Below are 26,297 nucleotides of genomic sequence, written 5' to 3'. Positions count from 1 at the left end.
TCCTGGGAGCTTTTGGTCTGATGTGTGTACACACTATCAGACCAAAATCCTTGCGGACAGAAAACGCGGTGACGTAGAAGACACCGACGTTCTCAAACACGGAAGTGCAATGCTTCCACGCATGCGTCAAATCAATTCGACGCATGCGTGGGATTTCGGGACGCTGGTTACACGTCATAACCAGCGGACATGTCCGATTAGGTATACCAACTATCGGACATGTCCGATGGACATGTTTCCAGCGGACAAGTTTCTTAGCTTGCTAAGAAACTTTTGTCCGCTGGAAACCTGTCCGCTAGGCCGTACACACGGTCGGACATGTCCGCGGAAACTGGTCCGCGGAACAGTTTCAGCGGACATGTTCGACCGTGTGTACGCAGCCTAACACAATTAAATCCATAAAAAATGCAAATATTAGTGTCCATAAATTATGCATAATAATCCATACACCAAGTGAAGAAATCTTCTATATTGACTGATGTACTTCCAGTAATGCATCAATTTACATCGCCACGACCAAAAATGCGCACTCACCGCCAATCCAGTGATCTCTAACTTAATAATGGTCAATAAGTGCTGTGGGATAAGCCAAATATTCCTCAAAATCAATCACACCATTCACTAGTAGATCTTCTGAGACATCAACCTATTCTCCTAAGTTCGAGCTGGATGTGATAATAGAATGGACCTGAAAGTGACAGAATACGTGGAGCCTCAACTAGTTTTGCCAATTGCGTCTTCAGGAAGCCATCGGGCCCAGCCTGGAATGCATGCCAGCTGCCAGTTGGAGACATGGGGGCGCTAGCTCTTTTTAAGGCTGTTTATATTGGTTCTGAGGCTGGGCACTTTTAAAAGTAAGTGGAATACCTTTTTTATGCTTTTTATCTGATTCTTAATAAAATACTACACTTCGTTTATATTTCTCTGGTGGTCTGATGTTGTGGTGTTCCCTCGAGCGATAAAGAAGATAGGATTGTATCGCAGAAGATCTACTAATGAATGGTGTGATCGATTTGGAGGACTATTTGGCTTATCCCACAGCGTTTGGAGCTCCACCCAAAAGGGGAAGCTCCGCTTGATCGGACACCCTCCCCTCTCCATTGCCACATTTGGCACTTTTTAGGTGAGAGTGTACTTGGTTTTGACAGGTAACTGCTCCCACTTCCAGGTAAGATCAACTCACGGCAATCAATGATATTTCCAGACCCTCCTACTTCTCCTACTGCCTTCTGGGACACACAGTGGTCCCAGAAGATTGCGGGACTATTCAGAAACAAGGTTTCACTTCCTTTTTCCCTTACTATAGAGGCTGGCACCTGCATCCAAAGCTGATTGACGAATCAGCTAGGGGTGTTGACATGGTGGGATCCCTGGACAGGTAAGTATCCTTATATTAAAAGTCAGCAGCTACAAATACTGTTAATTAAAAAAAAATGACAGACTGGAGCTCTTCTTTAAGTTAGAGGTCAATGGGTTGGCAGTGAGTGTGCATTTGTGGTGGTGGTGTGAATTGATGCACTACTGGGAGAAAATTGGTCAAATATAGAGGATTTCTTCACTTGGTGCGGATATTATTATGCATAATTAATTGACAGTAATATCTGAATTTTTTGTATGGATTTTGGGTTGTTGGTGATTTTTTTCTTTTTTTTTATAATTATTTTAAATATGTACATGTTTTTTTCCTACATGATATTAGTAGTACGGTACTGGTGGAGATAATGGCATATATACACTTAGATTCACTTAAGAAAAATTAGGAATCATCTTAACGCTCTAATGCCTTTAGTGCTTAAACATCCATTGGCTGTTTACTAGATATAGGAAAAAAATACAGCGCTAAGTGAACACCAATAAGAAGCAGCAACTAAAAAGTGATATACACACAAAAATAGACAATAGAAAAAATGTAGTTGCACTGTTATAAACTGTAAAGAACTGTATGAACTATAACAAGTGATGATAAAAAATGCAAATAAAGCAATAACAATTGTGTTAAATCATAAGTTCAATGAAGTCCAAAGAAAACACAATTGAAATGAATTCTTCTGCGAAAAATTTTTTTTTAGGAAATCCACCACCATAAGTGAAGACATCATTAGGCCCCGTACACACGACCGAGTTTCTCGGCAGAATTCAGCCAGAAACTCGGTCAGAGCTGGATTCTGCCGAGAAACTCGGTCGTGTGTACACTTTTCATCGAGGAACCCGTCGAGGAACTCGTCGGGCCGAAAAGAGAACATGTTCTCTATTTCCTCGTTGTTCAATGAGGAAAGTCAGCCCGCCGAGCTCCTCGGCGGCTTCCACACTGAACTCGCCGAGGAACTCGATGTGTTTGGCACGTCGAGTTCCTCGGTCGTGTGTACGGGGCCTAAGAAATGCAGGTTTACCAGATGGCAAGCAAAGATGGCTTGCGGCTGTAAACCCCAGCCCGGGCCTTTAACATGGACTGCAGCACACACCAGTGGAAATTTTCAATGGATCCTCAAAGGCACAGATGTCACCAAGTAGATGAGATACCCAAAAAAATAATAGGACTCACAATAGTGAAATACCTTAGAAAAGGTGTAAAATTTAATGAGATAAAACACTTACAAGAGAACGATCATATAGAAGCATAAAAATAAAGCCGGCCAGCTAAGCGAACGCCCGTCCGCTCGGACTGTCACGCGATAATGTCAGCACGTCTCCTCTCCCGACGCGCGTTTTGTCACACAAATGACGTTGTCTGGGGCAAATGACGTTTTCTGGCTGTGCTGGAAGAACAGCCATCTTGTTCTTCAATGGCCAGAACCTGTGCTGACATACCACTCTGCACAGCCATTTACTGGGAGGATAAGTGTCCTGTTGTTTCAACACTCCTAGCTTTCTAAGTCCCTTATGCAGCTGAGGACAAAGGGTACTCACTCTTTCAGAAAAATGCAAAGAGGGAACCTTGTTCTCTATGTGAAAGCTGTGGTCCCTCTGTAAATACCCAAAACACTCCCTCCCTATTTCAGAACTAGAGTTCTCCAATCAGCAGAAAGCATGAACTTCCTTCCATGAACTGATTGCACATCTATAGGTATGATTTATCTGTGGGTGTGGTGGAACTCTGTAGAGAGATCACTGCTTCCACATAGACAGCTCTGAGGCTTTTTAACTCAGGCAGTGGCTGCTTTCTAAAGAAAATAGACTTCAAGGCTTTGAACACCTGTTGTTTTGATGTAGTTTAAAATGCAATTATCTGATTTTAACTTAAAAATTGGCCATCCTGTAATAGATCTGTAGAGCAAGGCTGTGAAGATGTTTCATTTTTCCCTAGTTCGTGGCTTTCTTCACTCTCCCTGGTGATAAAATATTTTATGACCGTCTAGTAGTCTTGGTGATGAGACCCAATTATCTACTTATTTCACAATAAAAGTCTTATGCCCCATACACACAATTGGTTTTCCTGTTGGAAAAAGTCTGATGAGAGCTTTTGGTCGGGAATCCCGACCGTGTGTATGCTCCATCAGACTTTCTCCAACGAAAAAACAGCTGGAAAAAGATAGAGAGCAGGATCTCTTTCTTCCCGTTAGGAAACAAACTGATCGGAATTTCCGATCGTGTGTACAAATTCCAACGCGCAAAATTCTGACGCATGCTTAGAAGCATAGAACTTTATTTTCTCAGCTCGTCTTTTACGTCACTGCGTTCTTGGCAGTCAAAACTTCACTGAACTTTTGTGTGACAGTGTGTATGCAAGGCAGGCTTCAGCGGAATTCCGTCGTAAAAACCATCAGTTTTTTTTTCCGACAGGAAAAACGCTTGTGTGTACGGGGCATAAGGCACAATCTTCAGGGAGTGCTTCTTTTTTCAGGATGTTCAGAATGATGGGCACCAGCCATTTTAGTTAGTAGTTTTATTGCACATGTGCATAAAGATCAGGAAGGAAGGTGGAGAGAGCACACGGTTCCTGTAGGTTGCTAAAACACAATGCTTGGTCTTCTGCATGTTTTTCTTGACTTTCTAAGTCTCTCACCCACAAGGCTATACCGGCTGGACATTTAAAAGTGTGGCTTTTGGACAACTGAGATACTAGTGGTATCTTAGTTTAGGCATTCAAGGCAGGACAGCTTGGAAAAGCTCCCATTAAGTCAGTGACCACCCTCCTTTGTGGGGGACAACTTCTTCTAGGCATAAGTAGAATTTTAAGGTATCAGGTACCTTCAAAGGGTCCTCCCACTAAGGGTGATCCTTTCAGCATCCCACGGGGCAAAAGCTCAGAAAGGAATACCATGTGCCAAGAAGTGTTAGATATTTAATATCTCTCCCAGTATGTGCCAGCAGTCCCTACAAGCCTGCTAACTGACTATGTACTAAACATCATTAACACAGAATGATATCTCTATCACAGCCTGCTGAAGCCACTCATCCAAGTGGCTGAAAGAAAGCACTTCATGCTTAGAGAACGACAACATTTAATATATATTTTTTATCAGAATTTATATTTGTTTGATTAGAGTGAGACTATTTTTTTTATGTTTGTGTACTGTGTATATGTCTCACAGGAGATTTTGCTGCTTACACTTTTTATTTATGAGGTCATTTACTAGCGCGTTTTTTTTTCTTTCGTTTTTTTTTTTTTATAAAAAATATAGTGCTATACATTAAGAAATTAATTTATTTTCCAGATTTCTGTGAAACATCCGGATTTAACGGCACTGGGGCAGAGTGTACTGGAAAAAAAGGTTCCTCCCTCTCAAACTACCTGTATGTCTTTATTCTTGGTCAGCTGCTAATGGGAGTTGGAGGAACTCCATTATATACTCTGGGAACAGCTTTTTTTGATGACAGCCTTCCAACGCACAAATCTTCACTGTACATAGGTAATTCAACTTTTCTGATACATATATATATATATATATTATATATTGACACTGGAAATAAAATGTTTGTTATTGATTACGGATGATCTTGGATTCGGTCTGAACCCTGAAGTTACAAAAGTACAGGGATTCTTATGAGAGAAAGACCTAATATGACCATGTGCCTATATTAGGTCAATGATGTGCGAACATACCTTTTCCTTTGTGTATGTCAACTGCATCTCAGTACAGATATATACTTTCAATGTTTAAATAACTTTAGTTAGATTAAAAAAAGGCATACTTACAAAATATTGTCAAATAAATCTAAATCTAATATTTATTCTTATTTTCCAGGAATTGCATATGGAATGTCTGTAGTGGGCCCTGCAATTGGATATTTAATTGGTTCACAGACGTTAAATATTTATATTGACTTTGAAAAAGGGACAAGGCAAGTGCATTACGTTACCTAGTAAATATTTCATGCCCTATTTAAATCATTTTAAAATACGTGAACCCTAGTAAAGTTCTTTTATTTGATGCCTTTTGGTCTGTAAATTTGACTTGAAGCATTTTGTTATACCGTGCTCAACCTGTGGCCCTCCAGTTGTTGCAGAACTACAAGTCCCATGAGTCATTGCAAAGCTGATATTTACAAACATGACTCCCAAAGGCAGAGGCATGATGAGAATTGTAGTTCGACAACAGCTGGGGGGGGTCACAGGTTGAGCACCCATGCCGTATATGTTCAATAAGTGCAAACAAAAATGTTAATCCTGACCAAAATCTTGTGAACAGATAACTTCCTATGATTTATGCTTGTGCTGACTGTTAACAGAACACATGAGAGAGAGAAGAGGAGTGGGTGTTCTGTAGTCCTGTTCTAGGCTGATAACACTGCTACTTCATGGATTTTAATTGGGTTTATTTACTAAAGCTGGAGAGTGCAAAATTAGGCTCACTTCTGCACAGAAACCAATCACCTTCCAGGTTATATTGCCAAAGCTTCATTGAACAAACTGATGTTAGAAGCTGATTGGCTACCATGCACATCTGCACCAGATTGTGAGCGCTCCAGTTTTAGTAAATCTCCCCCAATGTGTATATAAGGGATGTTACTCGTCATTTAATCTTCAAGGCAGTTTTGAGTCAAACCTAAAAACGAATGTTGAATTGCAGACAAAAATTATAAAATCAAGATTTCAAATGTACGACCAAGTATGTGTCTTACCTTACCATAGTTGCCATTTTTTTTTCAAAGCATTTGCAAAGTCTTTGTTTTCCTTTAAAATAACAAACATGTTATACTTACCTGCTCTATGCAATAGAATTGCACAGAGTAGCCCCAATCCTCCTCCTGTCGGTTTCCCTTACGGCGTTCCTGGCTCCTCCTGCTACCATAGAAAACCGTTTCCTATCATGGCACATTTCTAGACCTGATTCCAAGCCCTGCTGTCTGTGTCTATAGACACAGATAGCAAGGCTTGACCCTGCCCCCCCACTCCCTTGTCACAGGATTTAACTGTCACATGGCTCACACTGTTCTTAGTAAAGCCTGTGAGAGCAGGGAGAAAAGAGGAAAGAGCTACTACAGATGGGCACAGCGCTGGATTGGGATTGAGCTCAGGTAAGTATAAGGGGCGGAAAGGGCGGAATACACACTGAAATATTTTAACGTGTGTGTCCAGCAAGCCACTGGAGGAGGGGGAAGAAATTGAATTAGGGGCGGGGCATTGATTTAAAGGGACATGGTTCTAAAAACAGCATATCTCTAACCTAAAAGCAATGGAAGTATAGTCATAGCTATCCTTCTGACGCTCAGTAAAAATGTAAAAAATGGTAAGTTAAAGCGATAAGTCCAGGAGGTGGAATGCACTTCCTTGGACTTAACTCCCTAGAATGGAAAAAAGGGGGGCATATTCTGTGCCAATCTAACTAGAGTGGTACATTAAGAAATAGATTAATTGAGGAATTAAAGCAGCAACATAAACACGTGACAATCATGCAAACAGTAATAAGAAAACAATAAGTTGCGCTAAAAAATAAACAGTGAATCAATAATCATATTCAATGAATATGATGGCAATACATGATGTAAAAAAGTGTACTCAAGTGAAAAAGAAGACAATATATAGTTACACTAAATAAATAGAAAAATTGGTCTTATATAGTGTGTGTAAAGGTGAATACATTCCATAAAAAACAAAAAATATATGAAATAAAATGTGAAAAATACAGTACCATTCAACAAATCAATTGAATGGGAAGGATATATATAAAGCAACCACCTAAATGAAGGTTCCTCAAATATCAAAAAATGGTAGCTGATAAAGATAGCACTAGAATGTACAAAGCCAGTAAATAAATGGACCTAATACATTATACAATATTGGTGTAAATCAATAACCAATAGGGACACTGCTCATAGTCCAGGAAGTCCAAAAAAGAAAATACAGATATAAAGTATATATAAAAATGCGGTAGACCAACAAGTGTGCACTGATGGCTGAACAGAAGAAATCCTGATTCCAGGGAACAAGTCCAGTTTCCACAAAAAAACAAGTAGGTGAAAAGGATAGAGCAGGGCTGCCGTACACCACCACCACACTGAGAGGTTCTCCGATGTGACACAAATTATTAGGGTACTCTTACCAGATAGTTGGGACCTCAGGTGGAGAGGTCAGAAGCGCTTTAGCAGAAACAAACCTCTGCCAAGGTAGATTGGATCATCCGACCGCTCAGGATCTCCTCCTTCTGAAGGCAGCAGTAGGGATAATGCTCTCCTCCTCCAGCATGGATAAGTCCGTGGGTCATAGATAAAAAAATGATGAGGGCAACAATGTGCATTACCTCAAAAGCTATTTATTATATGGCTCAAGGGGCATAACAGCATAAAAAAAGGTACAAATAAAAAGTACAAATAAAAAGTTAAAAAGCCGGCATTAGCTGAGAAAAACGAACGCCCGTGCAAACGGGTCACGTGGGAGCGTGGTGACGTCACTGCGTAGCACCGCCCTGACCAGTTTCGACAGAATTGTATTAGGTCCATTTATTTACTGGCTTTGTACATTCTAGTGCTATCTTTATCAGCTACCATTTTTTGATATTTGAGGAACCTTCACTTAGGTGGTTGCTCTATATATATCCTTCTCATTCAATTGATTTGTTGAATGGTACTGTATTTTTCACATTTTATTTCATATATTTTTTGTTTTTTATGGAATGTATTCACCTTTACACACACTATATAAGACCAATTTTTTTAGTTATTTAGTGTAACTATATATTGTCTTCTTTATCACTTGAGTACACTTTTTTACATCACATATTGCCATCATATTCATTCAATATGATTATTGATTCACTGTTTATTTTTTAACTCCCTAGAAAGCTTGGACATTTTAGACAGTGGCTGAATTCCTGTACTGTAGTTCAGCTTAAATTAAACATATATAAAGCTTGGTTCACACTATGAATTGCACAGGAATGTGCAGCATGTTCCTGTTCAATTCACATGCCATTCGGTGTGGTGCTATTTGAGCTCATTCATTTGGAATGGGCTCAAATTGCATTGCATCAGACTAAAAGTAGTGCATGAATCCAGAAGTGCACATCTCTGCAGGTTTGATGGTCAGATTAGGATGCAGAAAGAAGTAACAAGTGGGGGTGCAGCTGAATGGTGCAAGAACTGGGACTTCCTTAAGTACCCAGTGGTGAAAAATGATGTGGCACATCATAATGTGTGCTTTGGCGAATGATGTTTAAGCACACCTCTGGCACATGTCTGTACCCCCCCAGCATACCTCGGTATACCCCCCCAGCACTCCTCTGTACCCTTCCAGGACACGTCTTTACCCCCTCAGCACACTTGCCACTAATGTACCCCCTGCATACCTCTGTACATCAGCACACCTCTGCAAATAAATGCCCCTTCAGCACATCCATGTATAGCAGACCACTGCCTCCTATAAAACCAACCCCCCCCCTCTTCCAGCAGTACAGCAGCTGCTGCATACTCCAACACTCCTCTGCCACCAATAACCCCCAGAACACCTCTGCCTTTAAAGTGGAGGTCCGCCTGTCCCTGCAAAAATTAAAAGCCAGCAGCTACACATACTGCAGCGGCTGACTTTTAATAGGACACTTACCTGTAATGGAGTCCAGCAATGTCGGCACCACAGCTGATGTTTTCATCAGCTGTCGGGTGCTGCCACCGTAATTTCTGGTACGGGAACCAAGTAGTGTAGCTTTTCATCTTCATGACCGGGTCCCTACTGCGCAAGCGCATGACATGGCAAAAGGGGAGGGAGGGGACTCACCTCTGCTATTACAGTATTAATGCTCCCCAGCTCACCAATGCCTCCAATACCTTCCCCCACAAACCAATGCCCCTCCAGCACACCACTTCTCCAATGCCCCTCAGAAATCCACTGTCTCCAATGCCCACCTCAGCACACAAATGCCTCCAAAGCCCCTCATGTACCAGTGCCACCAATGGCCCCCAGCACACCACTGTCTCCAATGTCCCCCCTCAGCACACTACTGAACCCCAATTCCCCCTTCAGCACACCAATGCCATCTTCTCAGTACACCAATTGCTTTAATGACCCCCAGCATATAACTGAGGGGGGCCCAATGCCCCCCTCAGCACACCAATGCCCTCTCCTCAGTACACCAATTGCTTTAATGTCCCCAATGCCCACCCAGCACTTTAATGCTTCCACCCCCCAGCACACCAATGCCTTCAATACCCCCAGCAGATCAATACCTCCAATAACCCCCCAGCACACCAATTCCCCCCTCAGCACACCATTGCCCTAATGCTCCATGAACACACCAGTGCTTCCAATGCCCCCCCTCCCCCTCAGTACACCGCTGCCTTCAATGGCCACCACCAAACCAATGGCTCAAATGCTTCCCCCTCAAGACACCACTGCCTACAGTGCCACCCCATCACACCAGTGACCCCCTCAGCATGCCAATGCTTACAATGTCCCCTTAGCACACCATTGCTTCCAACGCCCTCTTTAGAACACAAATGCCTTCTCTTAGAACTCTAATGCTTCCATTACCCCCTCCCAGCACACCACTGCATACCAATGCCTCCAATGTCTTCCCAGCACACCACTTCCTCCAGTGCACCCCGCTTTAGCAATCCATGGTGTCCAATGGTTTGCCAAGAACATCTCTGACTCCAAGGTGCATCCCCTCTCCCTCAGCACTATTCTGCTGCCCTACACCTCATCCCCCTTGATTGGTGCAGTTATCTTTTTTCCAGATTCTCTGATGCTGGCAGGCGGTAGGAACACATACTAAGGGTGGACATGGAGCCCACCCACAATGTGATGTGATAGCATTACAGAGGCACGTATTCTATTCAGAAGCTATAGTGCCTATCCAGGAGAGCTGCTCTACCTACAAAATGTACTAATGGAAAGAAGAGGTACTGCAACACTGTGTCAGCAGACTGTCAGTATGAGCAGCTTTGTACTAGGCTTAGATGTTTAATACATAAAACCACTTAGAGAGCCTGTATTCCCAGCATACCTCTTAGGACAAAAAATGTGACTGTCCTGGCAAATCTGGGACTCTTGGTAAGTATGCCCTACACAACTTGTGATTAGATCATGAATGAGCAGCAAATTGTTGATGAAGTAATCTTTTCTTTCGCCCATCCTGTAAGCTTATTCATACTTCAAGCAGTATTAAATCCAAACTACATGCAGAATCCTTCTAAATTGGTTGGAAATCCAGCCCTTAGTGGTCAGGTAGGCACCACCCAGTTCAACAAAATTTAACAGAAAATTTGAAGAAGGCAATTGAAAAACTGTCAGCCGAGCAGCAATTGTATCATGTTAGATTCAGTCACTGCTTGGATACTCAAGGTAGCCGTGGGGCTTTAGCCTGGATGTTGTGAGAGCACTTGTGCTGGGAGACAGGGCTGCTACTCAAGAAAGGGTTATTGTATATAATATAAGATGTGTTAAGGAGTTCCCATGCAGAATCACATACAAGAAGCTTATAGCATCAAGGCAGCTGTGTGCTCAAAATAGGCTACACTGATAATACTTTCTAATTTTCTCATAGTTGTAGAGTTTTTGTTGCATAGATATGCATTTTAGGTTCACTGGATTGGAGAGATTTACACTTGTTTACTCTCACAGATATACAAAGTGAAAATAAATATTACCAACATGGACACAACCTGCAGTAAAAACCTGAAAGGCTTCACCCCTCCGCAATCTATCCTAAACTTTTGACTTGGGTTCCACTTTCTTACAGAGGACAGACAGCAGGACCTTCTTGCCTCAAAAACCCAATTCAGGAGATTTTGTTGGAGTAGATTAGGCCATGTTGACAAATGTTTGTTTTTATGTGTTGTAATTTAAGATTTGCAAGTTTTTTTGGTCCTTGATTATACTATGTTAACAAAATTGGATGTAATGCATTAATGAGGCTTATTTTGTCATAACTCATGATATTGACATATAATTTCTGTGATGTTCCCTAAAGTACTTCGCTTTCTCCAGATGACCCCCGTTGGCTTGGTGCGTGGTGGATTGCATTTGTAGTCGTAGGCCTAATAACATGGCTACTTATTATGCCTTTCTCCTGCTTTCCAAAACACTTACCAGGTGAGAATGATTTGTTGAGTCGCATGACTTACAAGTAGACTTTATCACTAACATCACAAAAGAATATGGGTATAAAATACAGATTTAAGCAAGGCTCACCAGCAGCCTTTTGGCAGCAAATTTTGATTTAGTTTTAGTCTTTTGACTAAAATGGCATTTTAGTCCCATTTTGGTCTTCTGCAATTGTTTTAGTTTTAGTGGTATTTACTGTAGTTGACTAAATGTCCAGTACATTTTAGTCATCTAAAATCTCCAGCACATTTTGCTAGACTAATGTAAATTTAGTCGACTAAAACTAATTTTAGTCATCTAAAATCTAGTGGGTGTAGTTAAATTGTAATGCATTATTTAAGCATTTCTCTTCAATTTCCAAACTCATTATATACTCCTGTAGTGAAAAATCAAATATGTTTTTATTTATGGTATTAGGGCTTGAACATGCACTACAGACACAGATTTTGTCACTATATAACAGCTCTTTATTCAAGCAAAACCAAGTTTTGTTTTTCTTTTTTGACAGAAGTGTAACATTAAAATAAAATAAAATAAAATGCAGTGCTAATTTATATGAATTTTAACAGTTCAGGAAACGGAACCGAACTTCTGTTCAGTTTCTTGAGCTGTTTAAGTTCAAGTAAATGTGCACTGCATGGTGGCACTGGCATCATCACGCAAATTTTTATCTATGAATTTAAATTGACAATTAAAACTGTTGTTGAAAATATTGATTCTATCGTAATATGCACAACCCGAAACTATTAGGTATGTTTCTTATGTTAAAAGTAGAAATACCTGGAGAATAAAACACTTCCATTTGTTTTGATTTATTTTAAGGAAAGCACTTTGTGCCAACATGACACTTGCTCTATTCCGCCGGCCTCTAGAGAGGTCATCTGTGACACTTAATACCCTCTCTGTGTGTGGGGCAATGTGGATTTTCCTACGGCATACTCCGTTCCTGAATATTCTCATCCGCCACATATACAAGGGTTTCACAGACAGTGGGGTTGACAAAGAGGGCGGGGACATGGACATGGTGTCACTCTGGAGGCTTTTAGTATGTTCCGCAAAAGGCAGCAGCAGTAGGTCATGCAATGATATGAGCATTTTCTATTAACTGTAATGCTGCACAGTGCTCTGGACGGTGGTCTGAGGAGACCTGTAATGCTGCAGAGTCCTCTGGATGGTGGTTTGAGGAGGCCTGTACTGCTACACAGTGCTCTGGATGATTATCTGAGGAGGCCTGTGATGCTATAAAATTCTCTGGACTGTGGTCTGAGGAGGCCTGTAATGCTATAAAATGCTCTGGACTGTGGTCTGAGGAGGCCTGTAATGCTGCAGAGTGCTCTGGATGATAGTCTGAGGAGGCCTGTAATGCTGTACAGTGCTCTGGATGGTGGTCTGAGGAGGCCTGTAATTCTGCACAGTGATCTGGACGGTGGTCTGAGAGGCCTGTAATTCTGCACAGTGCTTTGGATGCCAGTGGTCACAGGAGGCCTGTAATACTGCACACAGTGCTGGATGGTGGTCTCAGGTCTGGCTTGGGTGGTTGGAGGAGGCCTGTAATGCACACACAGTGCTCTGTGGTCAATCTGAGGAATAGCCTGTAATGCACAGTGCTCTGGATGCCGGTGGTCAGAGGAGGCCTGTTGTAATGATGCACAGTGCTAGATGGTGGTCTCGGGTCTGAGGGATGGCCTGTAAGCCACGGTGCCCTGGATGCCACTGCCAGTGGTCAGAGGAGGTCTGTGTAATGCACACACAAGGCTCTGAATGGATGGTGGTCCGAGGGGAGGCCTTAGGCCTGCTGTAATTGTAATGTGCTACACACTAACAGTCTGCTCAGCTCTCTGCTCTGGATGTGGGTGCCTGGCGGTCATCCCATGAGTCAGACTCGTAAGTGGGACAGTCTCATTGGGACTCGGAAGGTCTGGCTGTAATGCACAGTGCTGCTCTGGTCTCTGGCAGTCGTCACGGTGCACACAGTTGCTTCAACTTATTTGCTTGTTGGGAGCAGAAGCAAGCAGAGCTCCATTAAAACCAGAAGTTAGTTCACGAGAGTAAACGTCCCAGCCTCACATTTTTGTCTGCTTTCATTTATTAACAAAAATGGATATGATTTTTGTCATAGTCTTTGTCTTCTATCATAATGTAAGGAGACACTCTTGAGAAAAACCTGTGCATTGTTACATGATAAATACTGAAAGTAGTCTGAGATTTCAACTATGTTCTGTAATATGAAAGTTAAGGTCTAAGTATGCAAAGTATTCCTGTGTATAGATGATCCAGAATGCTCATATTTCATGCCAGAAGCTTTTCTTTTGTACCTTTTGTATGTCCAAAAAAGAGCTGCTGAAAATAGAGACTTTGTTAGATTATCAAGACCATAGGCTCAATCCGCAAAGCTTTAACAAAATAATAAGGATACACAAGAATAATGTTTTTTTTTTTTAGCCACATGACTTTAATCTTGGAATCTCTTTGGGCTCATTTTAAAATTTTCCTGGTGTGTTGTTTTCGTAAAAATGTATTATTTTGTAAGATAACATAGACCAGCCTTTTTCAACCAGGGTGCCCAGGCACCCAGAGGTTGAGGTTTCCTCAGGAGCCCCCTGGCAAAATGCCTACAAATTGCCCAAAAATGTATACAAGCCAGCAGGTGGATCAAGCCTACCTTTTAGTTACACAAAGCCATAGGTTTTAATTGTACACCCTTTCAACCTTCCAGCCACTGGCATCCTAACAACTAGTGATGTCATCAGTGTTGATAAGAAGGGTTTTGATCGCCTACACAGCATCCTTGTTTGACCCTCCTCTGCCCTCCCCTCCATCAACACTGGGGTCACATTAGCTGAGTGATGGAGAGAAACAGAGGGAGAGGAGAAACACTGGAGTACTAGTCGGTACTAGTGTGCAAAAGTGGATTTGCTTTGTAAGAATAACCCACCTCTAATGTTGGTGGGGGGTGCATGTGTCGATGCTGCGGGAATTATGTAAAACTATTAGAATCAATTTTTACATTTTAGAATGGGGTGCCTTGAGACTGTCCATAATTTTAAAGGGTGCCTTGAGATTTTCCATAATTTTAAAGAGTGCCTTGAGATTTTCCATAATTTTAAAGGGTGCCTTGACTAAAAAAAGCTTGAGAAACACTGACATAGACCATGTTAAATTATGATCAAATAAGCACTTTTTAGCGATCCCTCCCCCCTGTTGCCTATCACTCATGTTATTGGTCCCTGTTGGCCAATAAAGATGAGCAGAGTAATTTTGTGAAAATTGATTTTGTGCAAAAAAAATTGCTGCATATGTGATATTTGCTTGAAAAATGTTTTGTTTTTCTTCTTACATTTGGAGGGTGTTTTTTTTTAGAACTATACTTTAGTAGTTTAGTTTATTGCATGAGGATTTCTTGGTAATTGGGTTTTTCCTCTTTTTTTTTTTGGTGAATTTCATTTATATTTTGTACTGCTGCATTACATTTTTTTCTGTTGTCTTGTTCTTTCTGTAAATTGTAAAATAATGAGGCGAATGATGAGCCAATTAGGTCCAGAGTAGCTAAAAGGAGTTTCCAAAATTCTAAAGAGCTATTTAAAGCTCACTGCACCACAAACCATTTTAACCATCCTAATCTAGTATTCCCCCGTGGTGTTTTAACTCAAATTGTGTACTTATTACAAAATCTCCCACCTTACACCCATATTTTGAAAAATTGTAAAACATCTCAAATTCACTCCCCCCCCCCCCCCAACACAGCAGAAGAACTGTGTTTTGAATAGACAAGCTCCGTTCTGAGCTACCCCCCCACACACACACACACAAATATACAGTATATCATGTGTCAGGAAAACGTCTCAGAAGTGACTCATGCTGATAAGAGGAACGAAGCACCAGAGAGAAACAACACTTAGAGCATTGAATAGAGACAAGTAAACACCACAGATACATGTGCTTTTCTCAGATTCAGGTTTAAAACCACTTTTTATATTGCTTTTTATATGGTGCAATAGCCACTCCTTTTTATTGTGTTTTTAATCTTGAGTTTGTATGCCAGTAATGATTTGGAAATCCTGGCTGATTACCGCCTTTGGAAATTGATTTGTAACTCCTTCTTGCACATATAGAAAATAAGGCTTCAAAGTCCACGAAAAATCCATTGTCTAGATAAATAAAATACATCTGTCAGAATGCATGAGGCCTTCAGATTACTCTACATTAGCAAGAAGTGTTGTATAATCTGAATAACTCTGATGTGGTTATCTAAGAAAGTAACTGCCACATAAAGCAGGTTGTACACACTTTTTTGATTTGAGAACATTTGTTCAATTTTCTTTTTGTTATGCCCTGTACACACGATCTGTTTGTCTGATTAAAACGGACCGATGGATCCTATGGATAAAAAAACGATAGAAAAAAATGATCGTCTGTGTGGAACTTCATCGGAGAAAAATCCATGCATGCTCAGAATCAAGTCGACGCATGCTCGGAAGCAGTGAACTTCATTTTTCTCAGCACGTCGTAGTGTTTTACGCCACCGCGTTGGATTTTTGACTGATGGTGTGTAGGCAAGACTGATGAAAGTCAGCTTCATCATAGTTTTACCAGAACGAGCGCTCCCGTCTCATAACTTGCTTCTGAGCATGCCCGGATTTTTCAGGTCGTTAAAACCCACACACGACCATTTTTTACAACCCGAAAAACGACAACGTTTAAAACGTGAAAAAATAGAGCATGTTTCAGAACCCGAAAAATGCTCTGAAGCCCACACACGGAAGTTTTTAATGACATAACCCGAAAAATTATCGTGTGTATGCGGCATTATGCCCAAAACACACGATCCGATTATCGGACGAATGATCGTTCGTTTTTTTTTTTTTTTTTGTATGCTAATCTCACGTCAAATCTAATGAGTTTACTAAAGTCACGAAAATTCTCGTACGAAAGAATACAAAGTGGGAAGTGATGTCATGTGTTTTAATGCATTTGTATTGCATTTTCGAACAACAGCTCTACTGATTAAACAAAAATCATACGATCTGGCATTGTACGAAAAAAAAAAATCCTTGCATGTCCGATAGAATAATATCGGATGAACTGTTCTGATCAGCTCTCGAAAGCTCTGTACTAACGATCTGATTATCGTACAATCGATTTGAAAGCAGCATTTTTCATACGATTTTTGGATCGTGTGTACGAGGCTTTAGAGTCACATGTACAGCAAAGACTGGGAGAGGCACCACAGGTAGCCAATTGGTCATGCTGCAGTGTTTATGTGCTAACAAGGAATATGCTGCTAGAAGGAGAGAACAGAGTGACCAGGAGATAAGCTTATGAGTTCACTGTTCAGTCACAGGCTAAAGCCAGCCATAGCTGACTGCCGAATTAAAAAAAAAAAAAAAAAAAATTTGCTGGCAAAAATAAATTGTGAAAAAACGGCATAGAGTCGTTTCCCCCCCCCCCCCCCCCCAGGTCCATACCAGACCCTTCGGGCTAGTATGGATTTTTTTTAAATGGCATGGGGTCACCCCCAAAATCCGTACCAAACCCTTATTCGAGCATGCAGCCCGGCAGGTCAAGAAAGGGAGGGGATGAGTGAGCTCCCCCCCTCCTGAACCATAACAGGCCACATGTCCTCAACATGGGTGCATTGGGGGGGCTCTGCCATGTTGATGGGGACAAGGGCCTTTTCCCGACAACCATGGCCGGTGGTTGTCAGGGTTTGCAGGCTGGGGGCTTATTGGAATCTGGAAACGCCCTATGTGAATGGGTATCGGATACATCGTACCCCTACCCATTTACCTCAAAAAGCAGTGAAATGTAAAAAAAAAACAAGACCGAGGAGGAACACAACAGCAGGAGAAGATAGCACAAAAAGACAGCAGCGGGGAGTAGACAGCACCGGGAAGAGACAGCAGCAAGAGAAGATGGCGGCAGGATAAGACAGCACTGGGAGAGACAGCGGCGGGAGGAGATGGCACCGGGAGAGACGGCAGCGAGAGAAGACCACTCAGAGCAATTTTTTTTAATAAAGGACTGTGAAAAACCGTCTCTTGTTTTTTTTTTTTACATTTCACAGATTTTTTAAGTGAATGGGTAGGGGTACAGTGTACCCGATACCCATTCACATAGGGGGGACGGGATCTGGGGTTCTTCCATATACTGATAAGCCCCCCCTGCAGACCCCAACAACCACCTGCCAGGGTTGTCGGGAAGAGCCCCCCAAAGCACCCATCCCCCCCTATGTTAGGGTAATTATGGTATGGTTCAGTGTGGGGGGGGGTGTAGCGCTCGCTCATCCCCTCCATTTCCTGACCTGCCAGCCTGCATGCTTGGATAAGGGTTTGGTAGGGATTTTGGTGTGGGGGGGTCACCTCCAAGTCCATACTAGACCCAAAGGGCCTGGTATTGACCTGGGGAGGACCTCATGCCGTATTTTTCAAAATTAGTTTTTTTGCTGGCATTTTTTTTTTTTTTACATTCAACTGTCAGTGGGGAACTCCGCTGACAGCCGATGACATCGGTTGTTAAGGATGCGGTGGCCGGCTTCCCAGCCCCCTGCTTGGCAATATATAGTGTAGAAATAAAAACGCCCAAACACATCAAAAATTGCATTACAAACACAACACTTTCTGGTGCGATTCCATCGAAGTCTATTACCGAAAAATGCGGAAATAAAGTCCCAGAGCCTTTTCAAAAACGCACCGGCTGCAAAACGCATAAGTGTGCACTTGTACCATCGGAAACCATGTTAAATGGACTGTAGTGCGTTTCTGCAAACTGCACTAAAAAACGCATAGGTGTGAACCTAGGGTAGTTGCAGCAGAGAAAAAAACAGGTTTTCTGCCCTGCCATATAGGTGGTGTGCTGAGGAGAAGAGCAGTAAAGAAATGCAAATCATTTGGCAGGTGACGCATATATGATTCACTTATGCTACACATGTAGCTTTAATTCAACTACTTTACATGTAGATTTATTCTCTCTGTGTATCACACATTAAGTTAACATATTTAATATGTGCAATGATTTACAGGTACATCAGCTATCCAGTTCAAAAGAATATCAGAAGCACATAATGATGGAAGTGAAGGCATTGTTGAAGCTAAAAACCTCGGAACAAACTTCAAAGATTTCCCTTTGTCTCTTTGGGTGAGAAAACAAGAATAAATACTCATAATGGTTTAAATTGAAGTCTGGCCTCGGCAGAGCAGCGTAGCTGGGATTATCGGGGTGCAGATGTTACTCTTGCAGCTATTGGGCCGGATTCACAGACGACTTACGCCAACGTATCTATTGATACTCGGCGTAAGTTCAAGGATGCGCCGTCGTATCTATGCGCTGTATTCAGGAAACAAGATACGCCTGAATTTTGCCAAGATACGACCGACAGTCTCCTACGCCGTCGTATCTTGGGTGCATATTTACGCTGGCCGCTAGGGGCGCTTCCGTAGATTTACGTGTTGAATATGTAAATGAGCTAGATACGCCGATTCACGAACGTACTTGCGCCCGTCGCAGTAAGCTACGCCGTTTGCGTAAGGCGTACGTCGGCGTAACTTTACCCCTCATAAAGCAGGGGTAAGTCATGTTAAGGTATGGGCACGGGAACAGCGTCGTATTTTACGTCGTTTGCGTAAGTCGTACGTGAATGGGGCTGGGCGTAGGTTACGTTCACGTCGAAAGCATTGAGCCAACGTATCTTAGGGAGTATTTGCGACGTGATTCTGAGCATCCGCGCGCATGCGCCGTTTGATCGGCCATTCATTTACATGGGGTCACGGTTAATTATAATACAACACGCCCACTGCCTTGCTACTTTGAATTAGGCGGGCTTACACCGGCCCATTTACGTTACGCCGGCGTACATATGGGAGCAATTGCGTTGTGAATACTGTACTTGCCTCTCAATGTTACAACAGCGTAGCGCATATGAGATGCACTACGCCTATCTAAAGATGCGCCGATCTCTCTGAATCTGGCCCATTGGGCCAGATTCAGAGAGATCAGAGATTTCATATGCGCTACGCCGTCATAACATTGAGAGGCAAGTACAGTATTCACAAATCACTTGCTCCTATATGTACGCGTAAATTACTGCTTAGATGTGGAAGTGGCATTAATTTATATTTTTGTGTTTTTCTCTATTTTCACCTGGTGATCCAGCAAAGACCATTATTTTGCAACTTACTTTATTAGACCAAGCAATCCAGACAAGGTAGCAGTTAGAGGGTTGAGGCAAACCGTTTAACACTGATGGGGTGCTTACAATGAGTAGCAGTTATAGCTTTGCTGCATTCTCCAAAGAACACACTACCTCATCCCTTCAAAGTACATTGGTAATAATGATTCCACTTTATATTAATTATAAGTACATTTTTGTTAAAGCGGTATTAAACCCAAAAATAAAAGTTCCCTATAATGCAGCTTACCAATTCTTAAACACGGTGGTCTGCCTTTATTTTCACCTGGGGATCTGGCGAGTAATCCACTGACTGTCTTAGGTTGTTTCCACTCTGGATAAAGGAACAACAGAGACACCTTTGGACAGAAGCGTTATCAGGAGGGGGAAGGTACCGTAGTGTAATGCCCCGTACACACAATCAGAATTTCCGATGGAAAAAGTCAGACAGACTTTTTCCATTGGAAATTCCGACCATGTGTATGCCCCATGGGAGTAATTCCATCCGTGACAAGATCACGGGACATGGGAGGACATCGAGTTCGCGGGCACGGTCATATACTCGCAGTATACAGGTATGTTGCTTTGTACAGCCGTGACATTCTGCCGATGTATATCTACAGGCGGCGGTCGGCAAGCAGTTAAAATCAATGGAACAAGGTACTGTGCCAAAACACATAAAGAAGTACACATATATTTTGTAAATTTTGATATGTTTTGCTAAATCATCAGTGTGATCCAGCACTCAGGGCCGGGACAAGGCATGGGCAGAAGGGATAGCTGCCCTGGGCGCAGCATGTATTGTAGGGATGGGGGAGCCGCAAGTTCCTTTTACTATAAGGCTGATAGGAATAGAGACAGCGGCGTCACTACTGCTGTCAGCCCAGTGCTGGAAGCAGCAAGGAGTGCTGTGCTCTCTCTCCCCCTCTTCCTTATACGCTTGCACATAATGAAGGAAGGGGGGGGGGGGGGGTGCCTGTACTTAGCTTTAGCAAGATAACCACTACTCCTCTGACTGTTCTTCTTTTAGCATTACTGCTTTTCTGACCTTGAAGGGCTTACAAATGTATTCTTGTCACACTGGTTAGACTGAGTTCAGGTTTTGGATGGATTCAGGGTGGATCCTGTGTACTTAAATTATTTTTAATGACCTTGTAAGTGCCAGGCGGATGTGGCATTCTACCCAAGTTGTTCAGCCACTGTGAAGACTCCCGTATAGCTTGGGCTCCATTCCAGTGACACACTTCTAATCATACCTCTACCATACACACACACATATGATTCTTTTTTGTGAATATTTGCTCTTCTGCTGATCTTGAATTTGTTTTATGTTACATTAACAAAGGCAAAAATAATTTTAATAAACTTTAAAGTGGATGTTAAGCCACTACTATAAAATCCTCCCATCCCCTCTGTAACATAAAATATGTGCCCCTGTGTCTGTGCTATATAAAAAAAGATCCGGATGACGTCAGCTGGGGAGGAGAGAGAGCCAAGGATTCACGTGAGCGCTGAGAGCTGCTCTGATATAGGTACAGATCAGCTTATTTTTTATATAACACAGGCACAGGGACACATAACATTATGTTATAGAGGGGATGGGAGGATTTTATAGTAGTTATGAGAGCAGCAGGAGGGGAGGGGGCGGGCGGGCACTGACACGAGCAGACAGGCAGGGAGGGGGAGAGGAGGACAGAGAAAGACAGAGCAGGGCAGCGAATGACGGAGGCAAGTAAACTGACCACGGTGTCAGGGTTCAGCAGCCATGATATACCGTGATCAGTTTACAGGAGGCAGGATCAGCAAGGTTTTTTAGGTGATAAAAGGGGCCAAATGACACGGCACAAGCACTGTGCTGTATAACATGCTTTAAGAGCCCTTTAACACTGGGGCTCATGGTAAAGCATTGCTCGTTTTAGCGACGCTTTACCGCTGTTTTAGCGGCACTTTACCGCTGTTTTAGCTGAACTTTTCGGCCACTAGCGGGGCACTTTGAACCCCAAAGAATGGGTTTCGGCTCTCCTGAAATGCTTTTCAGGCACTTCAGAAGAGCTACCCATTCATTCCAATGGGCAGGGCGTTTTGGGAGCACTAAATACAGTTCTCCCAACCCACCCCAAAGATGCTGCTTGCAGGACTTTCTGGAACGTCGCACAAGCGCACCGCCCCAATGTGGAAAGTCACACTTGAATGAATGTGAAGCGGTTTTCAGTCCCCAAAGCGCCTGAAAACTGCCCCAGTGTGAAAGGGGTCTTAGGGAACAGGATCTGTTTTTTCTAAACAAACACTTTAATAAATTATCTTTTTGATCTTCAACTGCTATGGTGTTGCGCTTGTGATCAATTAGGACACCAGACATTTGATGGTTTGACAGTTTGGTTGGGAGCAAAACCAATGTGACAGTTACATTCCGTCACGTGTCGGGAATGTAACAATTTTTTTAAACTGGTAAGTTGATGGAATTTGTTCCACTTTAAGCTTTGAAATGAAAGATGGAAGTTCATTGATTGCCATGCTTAGATGCTGCTCTCGTTTTGATAAATTTCCCTCTATGTGTATTGCCAATTCTGAAATCTATATTTGAACGATCTTCAAGGAATATAGGTGTAGGTGAATGTGACCAGTTATAACGCACTGGGAGCAGACAATTACTCGACAAGAGGGATCCCCACTGTCTGCAGGAAATACATTTGCACCGTTCCTGCCTTACACACAATAAAGGGGCCTATTTATAAAAAAAAATGTGCTGCGCAAATGTCTCAAGCCATCACAAATAATCGCTGTAGTTTGTGCAATACATTTATTACTATGGGCCAGATTCACAAAAGATACGACGGTGTATCTCCTGATACGCCGTTGTATCTCTGAATTCCGTCGGTCGTATCAATGCGCCTGATTCATGGAATCAGGTTACGCATAGATATGCCTAAGATCCGACAGGTGTAAGTGACTTACACCGTCGGATCTTAGGCTGCAATTCCAGGCCGGCCGCTAGGTGGCGTTTCGGTTTATTTACGCGACGAACATGCAAATGAGGAGATACGCCGATTCAGAAATGAACGATCGCCCTTTTTTTTACGTCGTTTGCGTTCGGCTTTTTCCGGCGGATAGTTACCCCTGGGTCTATGAGGCGCAGCCAATGTTAAGTATGGCCGTCGTTTCCGCGTCGCGATTTAAAAGTTTTACGTTGTCTGCGTAACTCGTCCGTGAATGGGGCTGGACGCCATTTACGTTCACGTCGAAACCAATGATGTCCTTGCGACGTCATTTACCGCAATGCATGCTGGGTAAATTTGCGGACGGCGCATGCGCTGTTCGATCGGCGGATTTAAATACTACACGCCCCCTAGCCGCGAAATTTGAATTCCGCCGGGGGATTTACGATACGCCGCCGCAAGTTTTGAGGTAAGTGCTTTGTGAATTAACCACTTGCCTCAAAAACTTGCGGCGGCAGATCTTAAATCAGATAGGTTACGTGGATCTAAAGATCCGCTAACCTATGTGAATCTGGCCCTATGACCGTCAGTTCCATTTTGGGGCCACAATGTGGCATTTTTCTGAAACACCTTAATCAGAAAAATACCCACATTATGGCCACTAGATGGAGCTGATGATGATATGAAACAAATATATTATACAGTGGTTATTTGTGTTGGATGTGCTAATGCTTAAGGCATTTGTACAGTGATTTAAACTTTTCTAAATGGGCCCCTTGTTTCTTATCTGGTGGAACAATAGAGAAGTAAATAGCAAAAAGGGCGTTTTAGTGCAGTTTTATGAGCTTTAATACTTAAACAGTATGTGAAGGTATTTAAAAAAAAAAAATCTTATGCGTCTTTGCAATACATGCACATTTCCTCATGTTTTATATCTTTAACCGCTTCAATACAGGACCCTTTTACCCCCTCCTGCCCAGGCCAATCTTCAGCTTTCAGCGCTGTCACACTTTGAATGACAATTGCGCGGTCATGCAACACTGGTACCAAACCAAAGTTTTATAATTTTCTTCCCATAGATAGAGCTTTCTTTTGGTGGTATTAAATCACTGCTGGGTTTTTTCTTTTTTGCTAAAAGCAAAAAGCCAGAAAATTTAGAAAAAACATTTTTTTTTTTTAGTTTCTGTCAGTAAATTTTGTAAACAAGTAATTTTTCTCCTTCACTGACGTGCGCTGATGAGGCGGCACTGATGGGCGCTGATAGGCTGTACTGATGGGCACTATTGAGGCAGCCCTGAAGAGCACCTTTAAAGTGGATGTAAACCCATACATGTCCCCAGTGAACTGACTGGCATCAGGTAAACAGGTACAGATACGGTGTACCTGTTTATCTGCAGTCTTCTATCCTTTATATCCATTTAAATAACTGATTTTATACAGCTTCTCTGAGATTTCAGAAAAAAAGGGGGTGGAGAGATAAAATTACACTCTGCAGAGCTCAGTGGGGAGATCTCTGATTGCTGATTAGATGAAAGGGCTACAGCTCCCTTCACACAGCACACAGGAACAGCGCTGAGGATGTCAAGCAGCTGGAGGTCCCTCCCTGTCAGGAAAACTTGTCAGAAGGTACTTATGATGATAGCAGAGGAACAAAACAGCAGGCAAAAATTAGACTTGAGACAAATACGAGGGATTTTCTTTGTTAAAGTGGAGTTTCAGCCTTTTTTAATGTTTATTAAAAGTCAGCAGCTACAAAAGCACAGCTGCTGGCTTTTAATAAACATACACTTACCTGCTCCACTGTCCAGCGACACACCGCTCGAAGCTCTGCTCCCCCCCCCCCCCGCCGGCGCCTTCATCCTAACTGTGGGCACCCGGGCGTGACAGCTTTCGGCTTCACGGCCGGGCACTTACTGTGCATGCGTGAGCGGCGCTGCGCTACCTGATTGGACAGGTGATCGCCTGGGACCTGTCACATGTCCCAGGTGATCGCCTACAGGAAGGGGCCACTGTAGGCGATATGACGTATCGCCTAGGCAGTCCCTGGGCGGAAGGAGGAAGTGGGACAGGATGTCCCGCTCCTCCACCAATAAAATTACATGCAAAATGTGGCATATAAGGGGGCGAGGAGTGGTTTAAGCGGAAGTTCCACTTTTGGGTGGAACTCTGCTTTAATATTTAATCAGGTTTTCAAACCACTTGCATGGTATGTTTAGCAGATTAAAATGGAGCAAAAAATACAAGCTCATTGTCAGGGTTTATATAAACTTCAAAGCTAAACTCCAAGCAGATATAAAAGACTCACATACAATACAGCTCTGTAATGATTAAAGTGAATGTAAACCCCTTTATCCCTCTCTGGTGTGTACCAGTGCTACCTATCAGGGCCAATCAGTGCCCATCAGTGCTGCCTATCAGTGCCACCCATAAGGACCCATCAGTGCAGCCTTTCATAGCCTATGAGTGACCATCAGTGCCACCTATGAGTGCCCATCATTGCCAATCAGTGCCACCGATCAGTGCCACCTAGCAGAGGTGATCAAATATCATCAAAGAGAAAGCTCTATTTGTGGGAACAAAATGCAAAAGTCTGTATGGGTACAGTGTAGCATCACCGCAGAATTGTCATTTAAAAAAGTGACAGCACTGAAAGCTGAAAATTGGATGGGAAAGGAAGGGTGGAAAGTGCCTGGTATTGAAGTGGTTTAAAAAAAAAAAGTTTTTAGTTGCATTGCAATTACTTTGAATGACAATTGCGCGGTCAGGCAACACTGTACCCAAACTAAATCTTTATGTTTTTTTTCCCCTCAAATAGAGCTTTCGTTTGGTGGTATTTGATCATCTCTGCGGTTTTTATTTTTTGCGCTATAAACAAAAGAAGAGCGACAATTTTGAAAAAAACACAATATAATTTACTTTTTGATTTAATAAATATCACAATTTTTTTTTTTAAACATTTTTTTTCCTCAGTTTAGACCGATACGTATTCAACTACATATTTTTTGTAAAAAAAAAAAACGCAATAAGCGTATATTGATTGGTTTGCGCAAAAGTTATAGCGTCTACAAAATAGGGGATAGATTTATGGCATTTTTTTACTAGTAATGGCGACGATCTGCGATTTTTATTGTGACCGTGACATTGCGGCGGACATATCGGACACTTTTGACACGTTTTTGGGACCATTCACATTTATACAGTGATTAGTGCTATAAAACTGCACTGATTATTGTGTAAATGTGCCTGGCAGGGAAGGGGTTAACACTAGGGGGCGCTGAAGGGGTTAATATGTTCCCCGGGAGTGATTCTTACTGTAGGGGGAAGGGGACTCACAAGGGGAGGAGATCAATGTGTGTTCCTTTGTACTGGAAACACACATTGGTCTCCTCACCTCTGACAGGAGGTGGATCTGTGTGTTTTCACACACAGATCCACACTCCCGGCCGAGCGATGCCGCGGTGGCCGGGAAGAAAAGACGTCATATGACGTCCACCCGGAGGGAGGGAGGGTTCCTGCCGGCGTCATATTATGGCCCAGTAAGGAAGGGGTTAACCACAGTTCACACTGACATGGGTATTTACTGCTCATCTGAATGAGGCCAAACACTGCTTATGAGTCACAATAAGTGAACTCTGTCCATTTCCTTATCCAAACATTAGCAGGGACAATGAGATGGTTGTGCAATGGCTGTATGTACACAAATAAATAATCCTCTATT

General features: G+C 42.5%; 1 protein-coding gene across 1 annotated transcript in view; it reads left to right on the top strand.

Moving 5' to 3' along the window:
• The window catches only part of SLCO4C1 (solute carrier organic anion transporter family member 4C1), a 97,464-nt gene that overhangs the window by 29,440 nt on the left and 41,727 nt on the right, over window positions 1–26,297 (top strand). The window contains exons 3-6 of the mRNA XM_040342838.1: window positions 4,656–4,850; window positions 5,187–5,283; window positions 11,346–11,467; window positions 18,498–18,613. Coding sequence (XP_040198772.1) covers window positions 4,656–4,850; window positions 5,187–5,283; window positions 11,346–11,467; window positions 18,498–18,613 — 530 coding nt within the window. The remainder of the gene's footprint in view (window positions 1–4,655; window positions 4,851–5,186; window positions 5,284–11,345; window positions 11,468–18,497; window positions 18,614–26,297) is intronic.

This window comes from Rana temporaria, chromosome 1 (assembly GCF_905171775.1).
Source record: "Rana temporaria chromosome 1, aRanTem1.1, whole genome shotgun sequence".
In the NCBI taxonomy this organism is placed as follows: Eukaryota; Metazoa; Chordata; class Amphibia; order Anura; family Ranidae; genus Rana; species Rana temporaria.
This window is presented reverse-complemented; position numbering and strand designations above follow the sequence as displayed.